This window comes from Scomber japonicus, chromosome 13 (assembly GCF_027409825.1).
Source record: "Scomber japonicus isolate fScoJap1 chromosome 13, fScoJap1.pri, whole genome shotgun sequence".
NCBI lineage: Eukaryota > Metazoa > Chordata > Actinopteri > Scombriformes > Scombridae > Scomber > Scomber japonicus.
Genome location: NC_070590.1, coordinates 4,289,376 through 4,302,850, shown reverse-complemented (window position 1 = coordinate 4,302,850; position 13,475 = coordinate 4,289,376). Strand labels below are relative to the sequence as shown.

The following is a 13,475-nucleotide window of genomic DNA, read 5'->3' as shown; positions in this document are numbered from 1 at the left end:
TCCTTCCTTCCTTCCTTCCATCTGTCCTTGCTCCCTTTCCTTCGTCCTTCTTTCCTTTGTTCCATCTGTCTTTCCTGTCTTCTTTTCCTTCCTTCCCTCCTTCCATCTTTCCTTGCTCCCTTTCTTCCATCTGAGAGGACTCTTCCTTCCTTCAGTCTGTTCTTCCTCCCTTCCTTCCATCTGTCCTTGCTCCCTTTCTTTCTTCCTTCTTTCCTTTCTTCAATCTGTCCTTTGTCCCTTTCTTTAATCTTTCCTTCCTGTCTTCTTTTCCTTCATTCCTTCCATCTTTCATTGCTCCCTTTCTTTCTTCCTTCTGTCTTCTTTTCCTTCCTCCTTTCAATCTGTCCTTCCTCCCTTCCTTCAGTCTGTTCTTCCTCCCTTCCTTCAGTCTGTTCTTCCTCCCTTCCTTCCATATGTCCTTGCTCCCTTTCTTTCTTCCTTCCTTCAATCTGTCCTTGCTCCCTTTCTTTCTTCCTTCTTTTCTTTCTTCCATCTGTCCTTCCTCTCTTCCTTCCTTCAGTCTGTTCTTCCTCCCTTCCTTCCACCTGTCCTTGCTCCCTTTCTTTCTTTCATCCTTCAATCTGTCCTTTGTCTCTTTCTTCCATCTGTCCTTCCTGTCTTCTTTTCCTTCCTTCCTTCCTTCCATCCATCTTTCCTTGCTCCCTTTCTTTCTTCCTTCTTTCCTTTCTTCAATCTGTCCTTCCTCTCTTCCTTCCATCTGTCCTTGCTCCCTTTCTTTCTTTCCTTCCTTCAGTCTGTTCTTCCCCCCTTTCTTCCTTTAATCTCTCCATCCTCCCTTTCTTCCTTAAAACATATTGATTTCAAAACAGGCTACAAGCAGTTGCATGATGTCAGTTTTTATTATCACATAAAGCAAAAATGCACGTTGTCACACAAAACGTACTACAGCTGAACAAATGTCATTAATACAGAAAGCATAATATGACCTGCAACTAAGTAACTCTGATGCTTATTGCCTTCCTACTATATACATATATATAAAAGATATTTAACTCCTGTCCTTTAACTCCAGTGGCTGTGGGCAGAAATACACAAAATAGTGTTCATATAAAAAGTTTAGAGCAGATATGATCCTAATGTTTAAATCCAACGGTGGAAAATATACAATCCAAATATTAATAAAAGGATTTTATTAGGTTTTTCCAGCTTTACTGAAAATGAGACTATTTATCTATAAATCTGAGACAGAACGTACAAAGAATGAAATGCTTGATGTTGCTCAACTTTACTTATCAGTTCTCACAAATATGACCCTTTTTCCAGTATGTTAGTCACCTTTACTTCCTGGTTACATTATCTCCTATTCTAAACTTTGAAGTTGTATTAATTTAATATATATATTTAACTCCTAGGCCGAGGATTCGATGTGAAGGTGAGACGTGGTGTTGATGAGATCTCTGGGAAGACTTTCTCTGGCATCTTGCATTTTTCTTCTGGCTCTCTGGAAAGCCTCTGATGGAGAGAGAAAAAAATAAATAAACAAATAATTAAAGTAGTAATTACAAACAATCAAAAAAAAAAGATAAACCTGTTTAGTATATTAATATCTGTCTCATTGTTTCACATATAACATCTAAAACTACAGTTCATCATACATTTTTCTTCCTCCCTTCCTTCCTTCCATCCTTCCTTCTTTCCTTCCCTCCCTTCCTCCCTTCCTTCCTTCCTCCTTTCCTCCCTTCTTCCTCCCTTCCATCCTTCCTTCCCTCTTCCTGCTTTCCTTCTTGCTTCCCTTCCTTCTTCCTTCTTTCCTTCTTTCCTTCCCTCCTCCTTTCCTCCCTTCTTCCTCCCTTCCATCTTACTTTTTTCCTTCCTCCTTTCCTCCCTCCTCTTTTCCTCCCTTCTTCCTCCTTTCCTCCCTTCCTTCCTTCCTTCTTCCTTCTTTCCTTCCTCCCTTCCTTCCTTCTTTCCTTCCCTCCTCCTTTCCTTCCTTCTTCCTCCCTTTCATCCTTCTTCCTCCCTTCTTTCTTTCCTTCCTTCGTCCTCCCTTCCTTCTTCCATCCTTCCTTCCTCCTCCCTTCTTCCTCCCTTCCTTGCTCCTTTCCTTCCTCTGAAAAATCTGAGTGACTCTTTTTTTTTTACCCAGGATGCTGCAGACGGCTCCTTGCTGACTGAATCCTCCCAGCTGGTCGAACACTTGCTGCCTCCTTTTCTTCAACATGGCGGCGTCGACGAAAGCCCTGAAACAGAAACGTTAACATCAGCTGCTGTACAGGAAACTAAAACATGAAGAAGGAAGGAAGGAAAGAAGGAAGGAAAATAAGACATGAAGGAAGGAAGGAAGGGAAAGGAACAGGAAACTAAAACATGAATCAAAATGATGAGTTGTGATAGTAAATTAAATATTTCATTATAATATTATACATTAAAAATACCCACGCTGACATTATCTAGATGTGTGTTTGTCACCTTCATTCTTTCCTTCCCTTCCTTCTTCCACCCTTCCTTCCTCCTTTCCTTTCCTCCCTTCCTTCCTCCCTCATTCCCTTCCTTCCTTCCTCCCTTCATCCCTCCCTTCCTTCCTTCCTCCTTTCCGTCCTTTCTTCTACCTCCCTTCCATCTTTCCTTCCTTCTTCCTTCCTTCCTTCTACCTCCCTTCCATCCTTCCTTCCTTCCTCCCTTCCTTCTTCCTGCCTTCCATCCTTCCTTCATTCTTTCTTTCTTCCTTTCTTCCTTCCTTCCTTCCTTCTACCTCCCTTCCATCCTTCCTTCCTTCCTCCCTTCCTTTCATCCTTCCCTTCCTTCTTCCTCCCTCCTTTCCTTCCTCTTCCTCACATCCTACCTTGACTCAAGGACAACAGGAGGGTTAATCAAACTTAAGTTTTCCTTCTTTCTTTCTTTCTTTCTTTCTTCCTTCCTTCCTTCCTTTCTTCCTCCCTTCCCTCCTCCCTTCCTTCCTCCTTTCCTTCCTCCCTTCCTTCCTCCTTTCCTTTCCTTCCTTCCTTCCTTCTTCCTCCCTTCCTTCCTTGACTCGAGGACAACAGGAGGGTTAGTCAAACTTAAATTTTCCTTTTTTCTTTCTCCTGATGTTCACATCTTGCACCATGGGAAAAGTAATAACAGTGTAGAGCTGTAAATTAATTTGTAAGTTGAATCAGATTTAGCTGCTTACCTTACAGATTTATTACTGTAGTGGTGAAACTAATAAATGTGTCAGGCTTTACAAATCCAAGAAATGTGTTTTTTTTTAATCTTCAGTATTGGGTTAATGTGAACATGCTTTTATCTACCACCCACCCGGCACATGAACTGTTTGTCCCTCTCTCCTCGGGCAGGAGGCTACGTAGCATCCGAGCAAAAACCTCCAGGCTGAGAAACAGCTTTCTCCCAGATGCTGTGAGACTGTTAAACTGTTCGGACTCTGCCTTGATTAATGCACTTTAAACCACCTGTCTGTGATGCTGCAATTCTCTTTTTTTTTCTTTTTAAAACTAATGCACTTCAACTATATGTTTTATCCTGTATATGATGTTTAGCCTGTTTTAGCTGTTTTTAATTAGATTTAAATTATTTTCGAATCCTGAGACCTGAGTACTATATCTCACTCACATGTCTGACATGATGACTGACAAATAAAGCATCTTGAATCTTGAATCTTGAATCTTACCTGGATTGCTGGATGCAGTGCAGGTTAAAGGTGACACTTCCTGTGGTTTCAGTGCAAAAGCCGAAGCGACTCAGCCTCTCTCCCTGATATAAAAATAGTTATTAGTATTATTAACCAAGCATTAAATATCCATCCACAATACTTATAAATGTAGCTTTACAGATGTTAAATCACTTAGAGGCCTCATATAACCAGAACAGGAGGGTCAAAGTCATCTTCATTCACGGAGGAAGGAAGGAAGGAAGGAAGGAAGGAAGGAAGGGAAGAAAGACAAATGGAAGGAAGGAAGGAAGGAAAGAAGGAAGGAAGGGAAGAAAGACAAATGGAAGGAAGGAAGGAAGGAAGGGAAAGAAGGAAGGAAGGGAAAGAAGGAAAGAAAAGAAGACTGGAAGGAAGGAAGGAAGGAAGGAAGGAAGGAAGGAAGGAAGGAAGGACAAGAAGACAGTAAGGAAAGATGGAAGAAAGGGAAGAAAGACAGATGGAAGGAAGGAAAATAAGACATGAAAGATGGAAGGAAGGAAGGAGGGAAGGAAGGAAGGAAGAAAGGGGGATGGAGGAAGGAAGGAAGGAAGGACAGAAGGAAGGAAGGAAAGAAAGACAAATGGAAGGAAGGAAGGAAGGAAGGAAGGGAAAGAAGGAAGGAAGGGAAAGAAGGAAAGAAAAGAAGACTAGAAGGAAGGAAGGAAAAGAAGATAGTAAGGAAAGATGGAAGAAAGGGAAGAAAGACAGATGGAAGGAAGGAAAATAAGACATGAAGGATGGAAGGAAGGAAGGAGGGAAGGATGGAAGGAAGAAAGGGGGATGGAGGAAGGAAGGAAGGAAGGACAGAAGGAAGGACGGAAGGAAGGAAAGAGGGAGGAAGGAAGGAAGGACGGAAGGAAGGAAAGAGGGAGGAAGGAAGGAGGAAAGGAAGGGAGAAGGAGGGCGGGAGGAAGGAAGGACAGAAGGAAGGAAGGAAGGAAGGAAGGAAGGAAGGAATGCTCCATATGTACCTTGAAGGTTCCTGGTATTCTGACGTAGCTGTGGTCTTCAAGCTCTGGAGACCCTCCGATAAAGAAACGTCTCAGAGCAGAAACTGTTCCTGTCTGAAGGGGGCGCCACGTATGACAGGTCATCGTGTGTTTACCTGTCACACACACACACACACACACGCACATGCACACGCACACGCACACACACACACTAATTAATGATTAGTTCAGCTTTTCTAATCCTAACACTTTCCTCAAATGAGTGAAATCACTTCTGAAATTAAATAACCAAAATTTAGATTTTAAATATAAAGTATATTTTGTAAATGTTAAGATGAAAATATCTGTCAATTAATCAATGAATCTAATTAATCAGTGTATATATTATTAACTGCACCTACTTTGATAATTGTTAAGTGGTTAATTGCTGCTTTTCTTTGTCATATATGATAATAAACTACATTTTTGGGGGGTTTTGAACATACAGAACAAGAACATTGTATATGAAACTCTATATAATGGACGTAGCTGATGCTCATAATACTGTTCTATGGGTTGCCATGACAACACAGGAGGTCAGTGTGTAATTTATATGTTGATATCTGATTCCTTTTTTTTATTATTTTATATGTGTGTGTATATGCTTATATACTTTATGGTCATGGTTTTCTGCCAAACCTTTGTTTTGAAGGAATGTTTTGTGAGCAACCACTTCCTGTCTGGGTTACATGTTGCCGGATGTTGAGAGCGGGAATTAGAGTTAGAGAGAGAGATGAGAGAGGATGATGGTGCGGTGGACTTTTGTGATGTGCAACTTATCTACTGCTGGTTTACAAGGCACACACGGTAGAATAATTATTTTGGTTAATTTGTTGGGTACTTGTATCACAGAAATGGATTGATGTATGTATGATTGCTGAAATGCTTTTGTTTGTTTCTAGTTTTCATGGTGTCCCATAACTAAAGAGGAATAAAAGTGATTTTGGACATCAGTAAGAAGCGTGGTTCTTAACTGGAGTTGATACAATGGACCTCTTTTTTGACATTTCAAGTAAAAATAAATCTTTTAATTGACAAAATATTCAACAGGCTCTGATTGTGTTGTCATAGTTACAGACCAGGCATGGCAGGGAAAAGCAGATATCCGTAGCCTTCAGTTCGATATCGCTGCCATGTGTCCAGAGAAAGAACCTTGAAGTACAACACAGGCCACTGGAGAACCGCGTCTGAAGTAAGGAGAAAAAAATCCATCCATTATAATAAATATTATATACATGAAACACATCCTTTAAAAAACACTATATTCCCACAGCTGAAGGAAGGGAGGAAGGAAGGAAGGAAGGAAGGAAGGAAGGATAGAAGAAAGGAAGGAAGGAAGGAAGGAAGGGAAAGAAGGAAGGAAGGAAAGATGGAAGAAAGGGAAGAAAGACAGATGGAAGGAAGGAAGGGAGGAAAATAAGACATGAAGGAAGGAAGGAAAAGATGGAAGGAAGGAAGGAAGGAAGGAAGGAAGGAAGGATAGAAGAAAGAAAAAGAAGACAGTACGGAAAGACGGAAGAAAGGGAAGAAAGACAGATGGAAGGAAGGAAGAGAGGAAAATAAGACAGGAAAGAAAGAAGGAAGGAAGGGAAAGAAGGAAAGAAAAGAAAACTGGAAGGAAGGAAAAAAGGGAAAGAAGGAAGGAAGGAAAATAAGACATGAAGGATGGATGGAAGGAAGGAAAAGATGGAAGGAAGGAAGGAAGGAAGGAAGGAAGGAAAAAAGGGAAAGAAGGAAGGAAGGAAGGAAAATAAGACATGAAGGAAGGGAGGAAAAGATGGAAGGAAGGAAGGAAGGAAAAAAGGGAAAGAAGGAAGGAAGGAATGAAGGAATGAATGAAGGAAGGAAGGAAGTAAGGAAGGAGAAGAAGACAGTAAGGAAAGACGGAAGAAAGGGAAGAAAGACAGATGGAAGGAAGGAAGGGAGGAAAATAAGACAGGAAAGAAGGAAGGAAGGAAGGAAGGAAGGAAAGAAGGAAGGAAGGAAAATAAGACATGAAGGAAGGAAGGAAAAGATGGAAGGAAGGAAGGAAGGAAGGAAGGATAGAAGAAAGAAAAAGAAGACAGTACGGAAAGACAGATGGAAGGAAGGAAGGAAAAGAAGGAAGGAAGGAAGGAAGGAAGGAAGAAAGGAAGGAAGGAAAAGATGGAAGGAAGGAAGGAAGGAAGGAAGGAAGGAAGGAAGGAAGGAAGGAAGGAAGGAAAATATGCTCCATATGTACCTTAATAAATATATGCATGAAACAAATCCTTTAGGAAGGAAGGAAGGAAGGAAAAAAGGAAGGAAGGAAGGAAGGAAGGAAGGAAGGAAGGAAAGTAAGCTGATACTAACCTTCACTCTCTTTTTCACTCATGTAGAAAGCTTCGAAGCTGAAGGGGTAACTGAAGAACGCTACGTTGTCCTGTTAGGAGATAAAATGTTTAATAAAGTTTAACACGTTTATAAAGTTTCCTCTCTGAAGGGTTAGATGATGTTCTTTAGCTTCCTGAGTACGAACCTTGCCGCGTGTTTTAGTCCGACAGGTCTGCGTTACGCCGGAGTGAGACTGGAACGGCAAACTGGACCAATCTGAAATATACAAGAGAGATAATAGAAGTTAACCTGATACACTGAGTTTAGTTTAGGTGGAGTTATTTTTATGTTAAATGTTAAAATATGACTTACTGTTGGGCAGCTCCATGAAGAAGTGGATGTATAAGTTATCGTATTCAAAGCCTTTAGCTGAGACTGAGAAGAGAGAAGAAGAAGAAGGAGGTTTAATGTCAAATATATGAAATAAGGCTTCAAAGTTGTGTAAAAATCAGCCTCTTTCTCTGCTCCCAAACGCTGAAGCCCCGCCCCTTACCAAGTGTCACCTGTCAATCAAAGTCACCACCTCTACCAGAAACATGGACGCTACGTCTGAGAGCTTTCTGCTGCTAGCTCAGCTGCTAGCTCGGCGGCTAACTCGGCTGCTAGCTCGGCGGCTAGCTCGGCGGCTAACTCGGCTGATAGCTCAGCGGCTAACTCGGCAGCTAACTCGGCTGCTAGCTCGGCGGCTAACTCAGCTAACTGGCTAACTGTAGACTGTAGTAGTAGTAGTGTGTGCTGAATGTATTTATACCTCTACAGCAGCAGGGGCGGGTTTATGCTAATCACTAAATCCTGAACACAGAAATGTTGAAACACAGTTTGTGAAGCCTAGCTCCACAATTCAAATCTAAATGGTTGAAATGCTTTTTACACCTTTTTTAGAAATACATTTATGACCTATTTAATGTGTTTAGAAGAAAATGTCTGAATTCACAATGATGACTCACCGATCTCTCCGTTCATCAGGTAACGCAGAATACCTGCAGGAGGCTAAAAGACAGACATGAGAGTATTATAGACAACTATCAGAAGTTATCGGTTTTGACTGTTCCTTCCTTCCTTCCTTCCTTCCTTCCTTCCTTCCTTCCTTCTGTCCTTCCTTCCTTCTTTCCTCCCTCCCTCCTTGTCTCTTTCTTTCCTCCCCATGAACTTCCTTCTTTCCTCCTACCTACCTTCTTTCCTTTCCCCCCTTCGTTCCTCCCTCCTTTCTTTCCTTCCTTCCTTCCCTCCTTCCTTTCTCCCTCCTTTCTTTCTTTCCTCCCTTATTCTTCCCTTCCTTCCTCCCTCCTTTCCTTCCTTCTTCCTCCCTCTGTTCCTTCCTTCTTCCTCCCTTCCTTCCTCCCTCCTTTCTTTCCTTCCTTATTCTCCCCTTCCGTCCTCCCTCCTTTCCTTCCTTCTTCCTCCCTTCCTTCCTCCCTCCTTTCCTTCCTTATTCTTCCCTTCCTTCCTCCATCTTTTCCTTCCTTCTTCCTCCCTTCCTTCCTCCCTCCTTTCCTTCCTTATTCTTCCCTTCCTTCCTCCATCTTTTCCTTCTTTCTTCCTCCCTTCCTTCCTCCCTCCTTTCCTTCCTTCTTCCTCCCTTCCTTCATCCCTCTTTTCCTTCCTTCTTCCTCCCTTCCTTCCTCCTCAGAAGCTGTTCATATCATGTTTTTAGTGGTCATATTTGTTCTAACATTGTTTTTTCAAGCAAAACTTTCAAACATTTGTTGGTTCCAGCTTTTCAAATGTGAGGATTTGATGCTTTTTGGTTAAATTGGACAAAAACAAGCTATTTCAGAATATAACTTCAGGCTCTGGGAAACCATAACGACCACTTCCTGAATATTCATACATAAATAAATGACTCACCATTTCAAAGTCCTGTCCGACGAGGCTGTTGAGGTACTCCTTGTGTCTCACATACAGCTAGAAACAGAGAAAAGTGTTCATGTCACTTCCTTTTTATATCAACAGTAATCTGACTATGAACATTAGATATATTTCCTTATTAGATGAACTCACGTCTTTGTACATGTTCTGCTCCCTCTCTTTGTCCTCTGATTTCATGGCTGTGGAAATATTCTCCACAGTAAGACGCCAAACGTCTTTCTTCTCCCCGTCGGTTACAATCCTGACAGAGGGAAGGAAGGGAGGAAAGATGGAAGGAAGGGAGGAAGGAAGGGAGGAAGGAAGGAAGGAAGGAAAAGAAGATAGGAAGGACAGAGGGAAGCAAGGAAGGAAAGATGGAAGAAAGGGAGGGAGGAAGGAAGGAAGGAAAAGAAGACAGGCAGGAAAGAAGGAAGGAAGGAAGGAAGGAAAAGAAGATAGGAAGGATAGAGGGAAGCAAGGAAGGAAAGATGGAAGAATGGGAGGGAGGAAAGAAGGAAGGAAAAGAAGACAGGAAGGAAGGAAGGATAGAACAAAAGAGAGAAGGACAGAGGGAAGGAAAGATGGAAGAAAGGAATGTAACAACAGCACTTATTTTATTATTTAGTTCCTTAAGCTTCCTGTCGTCCTCCCGGGTCAAATAAACCCCCTCTATTGACTGTTCCCTCTTTCCTTCCTTCCTTCCTTCCTTCCATCGGTCCTTCCTCCCTTGCCTCTTTCCTCTGTCCTTCTTTGCTCCCTTCCTCTTTTCCTGTCTCTGTCCTTCCTTCTTTCCTTTCCTCCCTTTCTTTCTCCCTCCTATCCTTCCTTCATTCCTCCCTCCTTTCCTTCCTTCCTTCCTCCCTTCCTTTCCTTCCTTCCTTCCTCCCTTCCTTCCTTCTCCCTTCCTTAGGCCCTCCTTTCCTTCCTTCTTCTTCCCTTCCTTCTTTCTTCCTCCCTTCCTTAGGCCCTCCTTTCCTTTCTCCTTTCTTTCCTTCCTTCCCCCCTCCTTTCCTTCATTCCTTCCTTCCTTCCCCCCCTTTCCTTCATTCCTCCTTCCTTTCCTTCCTTCTTCCTCCCTTCCTTCCTTCCTTCCTTGACTCGAGGACAACAGCAGAATTAAGTACTATCAGTCTAGACTCAAACACATAGAGCAGCTTTAATTTACAGGTTATAACTTCTTTTAAAACATGTTGTTATCATTTAAAGGAGATCAGCTGATACTTGAGTCATCTTGAACTTACCTGTAAGGCTCTTTGCCGTTGTTGAAGTCGGGTTTTACGATGAGGACTCCGTTGCCGTCTGTTTTTATGGTCAACAGCAAGCATTCATTCTCTGTCTGGCCCAACCTAACGGAGCAAAGACATGAAGAGAAAAGAGAGAGAATCACCACTGAACCACAGAACCGGCCCACTTTCCTTCCTGTGTTCTTTTCCTTCCTTACATCTGTCCTTCCTACCTTCCCTTTTTCATTTCTTTGTTCCTTCATTTCTTCCTTACTTCCTTCCATCTGTCATTCTTTCCTCCCTCCCTCCTTTCCTTCCTTTTTTCTTCCTCCCTCCCTCCCTTCCTGCTTTCCTCCGTCCTTCCTTCTCTTTCTTTCCTCTGTCCTTCTTTCCTTCCTTCCTTCCTTCCTTCCTTCCTTCCTTCTGTTCTTCCTTCTTCCTTCCTCCCTTCCTTCCATCTGTCCTTCCTTTTTTCCTCCCTACCTATCTTTTTTCCTTTCTTTGTTCCTTCCTTCTGTCCTTCCTTCCTTCCTTCTTCCCTTCTGTCCTTCCTCCCTTCTGTCCTTCCTTATTTCCTTCCTTCCTTCCATCTGTCCTCCCTTCCTTCCATCTGTTTGTACATCCTTCACTGTCTGTCTTTCCTACCTTCCCTTCTTATTTCCTTCCTTCCTTCCTTCTTTCCTTCCATCTTTTTAATGATCCGGCCCACATGAGATCACATTGGTCTGTATGTGGCCCTTGAATAAAAATGAGTTTGACACCACCAAGATTTTCTTTGTAGTAACACAGGAAACATCTATATTACTACAAGTGTAAGTAAGTTAATCCATCCATCAGTTATCATGAATGAATGGATGACAGATCGCAGGTATTAGTGTTAGCGGTCTTACCTTCCAGTGGGGCCCAGGTCTCCCATGATATGCATAGTCTGCATGGCGTTGTTCACCACATGACTGCTCCTCAGAAACTCCTCTGTGGGCTCGAAGTTGACGATCTTTGATTTAGGGATGTTAGAGTCCCTACAAAATAAAATGAAAATTAAATTAACAACACTGAAGTTTATTAAAAGGCTCCAAAAGTGTCTAATTTAAATGCAGGTACAGTGTATTAAACAGGCATAAAGTAAAGTGCTATGACTCTTGATCTTTTCTTCCTTCCTCTCTTCCTTCCTCACCCCCTCCTTTCCTTCCTTCTATAGGAAGGATCCTTCTTTCTTTCTTCCTCCCTTCCTTCAGCCCTCCTTTCCTTCCTTCCTTTCCTTCCTTCCTTCCTTCCTTCATCCTTCATTTCCTTCCTTCTTCCTCCCTTCCGTCCTCCTTTCCTTCCTCCCTCCTATCCTTCCTTATTCCTTCCTCACCCCCTCCTTTCCTTCCTTCTTCCTTCCTTCCTTCCCCACTCCTTTCCTTCATTCCTCCCTCCTTTCCTTCCTTCTTCCTCCTTTCCTTCCTTCCTTCCCTCCTTCCTTCATCCCTCCTTTCCTTCCTTCCTCCCTTCCTTCCCCCCTCCTTTCCTTCCTTCCTCACCCCCCCTTTCCTTCCTTATGTAGGAAGGATACTTCTTTCTTTCTTCCTCCCTTCCTTCAGCCCTCCTTTCCTTCCTTCCTTCCTTCATCCTTCATTTCCTTCCTTCTTCCTCCCTTCCTTCCTCCTTTCTTTCCTCCTTTTCTTCCTCCCTCCTATCCTTCCTTATTCCTTCCTCACCCCCTCCTTTCCTTCCTTCTTCCTTCCTTCCTTCCCCACTCCTTTCCTTCATTCCTCCCTCCTTTCCTCCCTTCCTTCCCTCCTTCCTTCATCCCTCCTTTCCTTCCTTCTTCCTCCCTTCCTTCATTCCTCACCCCCTCCTTTCCTTGCCCCCTCCTTTCCTTCATTCCTCCCTCCTTTCCTTCATTCCCCCCTCCCTTCCTTCCTCACCCCCTCCTTTCCTTCCTTCTTCCTCCCTTCCTTCCTCACCCCCTCCTTTCCTTCCTTCTTCCTTCCAGTGGTTATCGCAGGCATTTTGAAGACTATCATGATTCATTTCGCTGGTGTTTCACTCACATGGTGCGTCTTTCCTGTCGTCTGTGTCTCACACCGGCCATCCTCTCAGCCAGGAAGGAGGGGCCGGATTTATTGGTGGTCAGTAAATCAGTGCAGTGCTGCTGTTGGGGTCAAAAACAACAAACTATTTACAATCACAGTTACTGACATGAGTTGTAGAATTAAGGGCTTCATGTTCATTTTTTGCAGCAAGCAATTTTGACTCCATTTTCTCTTTTTTTAGACTTCAGACTGGTGCATTCGCTGGTAAGATACAACATTCAATTTTGACTTTAACCATAGACTGTATAAAAGAAATGGACGTAACATCCATGACGTCACCCATTGGTTTGTGGACTGCTGCTCGGAAGCCAATAGTTTCGAATCTGGGCAGCGCCATCTTGAAAATTTCAGGTGCATGCTGGGAAAAAAAGAACACGGATTCTACTTATATGGGCATGAGGCGGGGCCATGGGCAGAGCGGGGGAGGTTGCTATGGTTGCGAGGGCTGGATCTCGAGGACATTGGTCAATCAACCTGTCAATCAGGACGTAGCCACGCCCTAATGCATACCCTGCTTTATCGTCACATATAAAATCAGGGAGGCCAAAATGTCCCAAATGAACATCATACTGCATTGAAGAAGGCTTTAAACTAGCGATTGAGACCATAAACACATTTTGAAAACGTTTACTGAGGTTAGAAATCAAGTGAGAAGTTGGTGAATTCTCCATTGACTTGTATAGAGACGGTCGCCCCCTGGTGGCCTTTTGATAGAATGCAGCTCTAAGTTACTTCCGCGTTGACTGCATTTCAGAGGACCAGAACTCCCCACCTGACTTTAACACTTAATTAAACACACAAGAAAAGAACATTTTTAGCTTTAGTCTTCCTCTGCTGAATTATTAGACGATGTAGTTGGCATTATATCACAAAGCTGTACCTACCAGTTGGTGAAAGGGGAGACAGTTGGTGTAGCGGTCGTGATCAGTGTAAGTGAAAATCCTGCGGTTTCGTCGGCCCTTGGTCTTGTTCAGGGCCGTGACCTCGGTGTGATACTGCCGGTCCAGAGGAGTCTGACATGCCGCCTCGTTCTGAAACAGCTCCATCTCATACTGGAACACAGACAGACAGAGAGAGATATATGGTGGGATAAAGTAAAGTGCTATGACTCTTGATCTTTAAGTTGCTTTCTATGTAAAGTTTATTATTATTATCATTTAAGTTCTACCTGACTGAAGAGTTTCTCCTGCCAGCCGATCACTAGTTCCTCTTCATTATCACCTGGTGACAGAATAACACACATATCAAGTTATTACTCCCTCCTTACTCGTATCCTTCCTTCCTCCTTTCCTCCCTCCCTCCCTCCTTACTCATATCCTTCCTTCCTCCTTTCCTC

General features: G+C 43.0%; 1 protein-coding gene across 1 annotated transcript in view; it reads right to left on the bottom strand.

The window, feature by feature from the left end:
- Nucleotides 1–1,369: 1,369 nt before the first annotated feature.
- LOC128371779 (tectonic-like complex member MKS1) overlaps nt 1,370–13,475 on the bottom strand; it is a 30,489-nt gene continuing 18,383 nt past the window's right edge. The window contains exons 3-18 of the mRNA XM_053332154.1: nt 13,308–13,360; nt 13,024–13,191; nt 12,098–12,198; nt 10,952–11,080; nt 10,080–10,184; nt 8,992–9,100; nt 8,839–8,895; nt 7,938–7,980; nt 7,303–7,365; nt 7,136–7,206; nt 6,970–7,039; nt 5,718–5,825; nt 4,621–4,754; nt 3,629–3,711; nt 2,104–2,201; nt 1,370–1,473 (exon numbers count right to left, since the gene is read on the bottom strand). Of these exons, the coding sequence (XP_053188129.1) occupies nt 1,370–1,473; nt 2,104–2,201; nt 3,629–3,711; nt 4,621–4,754; nt 5,718–5,825; nt 6,970–7,039; nt 7,136–7,206; nt 7,303–7,365; nt 7,938–7,980; nt 8,839–8,895; nt 8,992–9,100; nt 10,080–10,184; nt 10,952–11,080; nt 12,098–12,198; nt 13,024–13,191; nt 13,308–13,360 (1,496 nt within the window). The remainder of the gene's footprint in view (nt 1,474–2,103; nt 2,202–3,628; nt 3,712–4,620; nt 4,755–5,717; nt 5,826–6,969; nt 7,040–7,135; nt 7,207–7,302; nt 7,366–7,937; nt 7,981–8,838; nt 8,896–8,991; nt 9,101–10,079; nt 10,185–10,951; nt 11,081–12,097; nt 12,199–13,023; nt 13,192–13,307; nt 13,361–13,475) is intronic.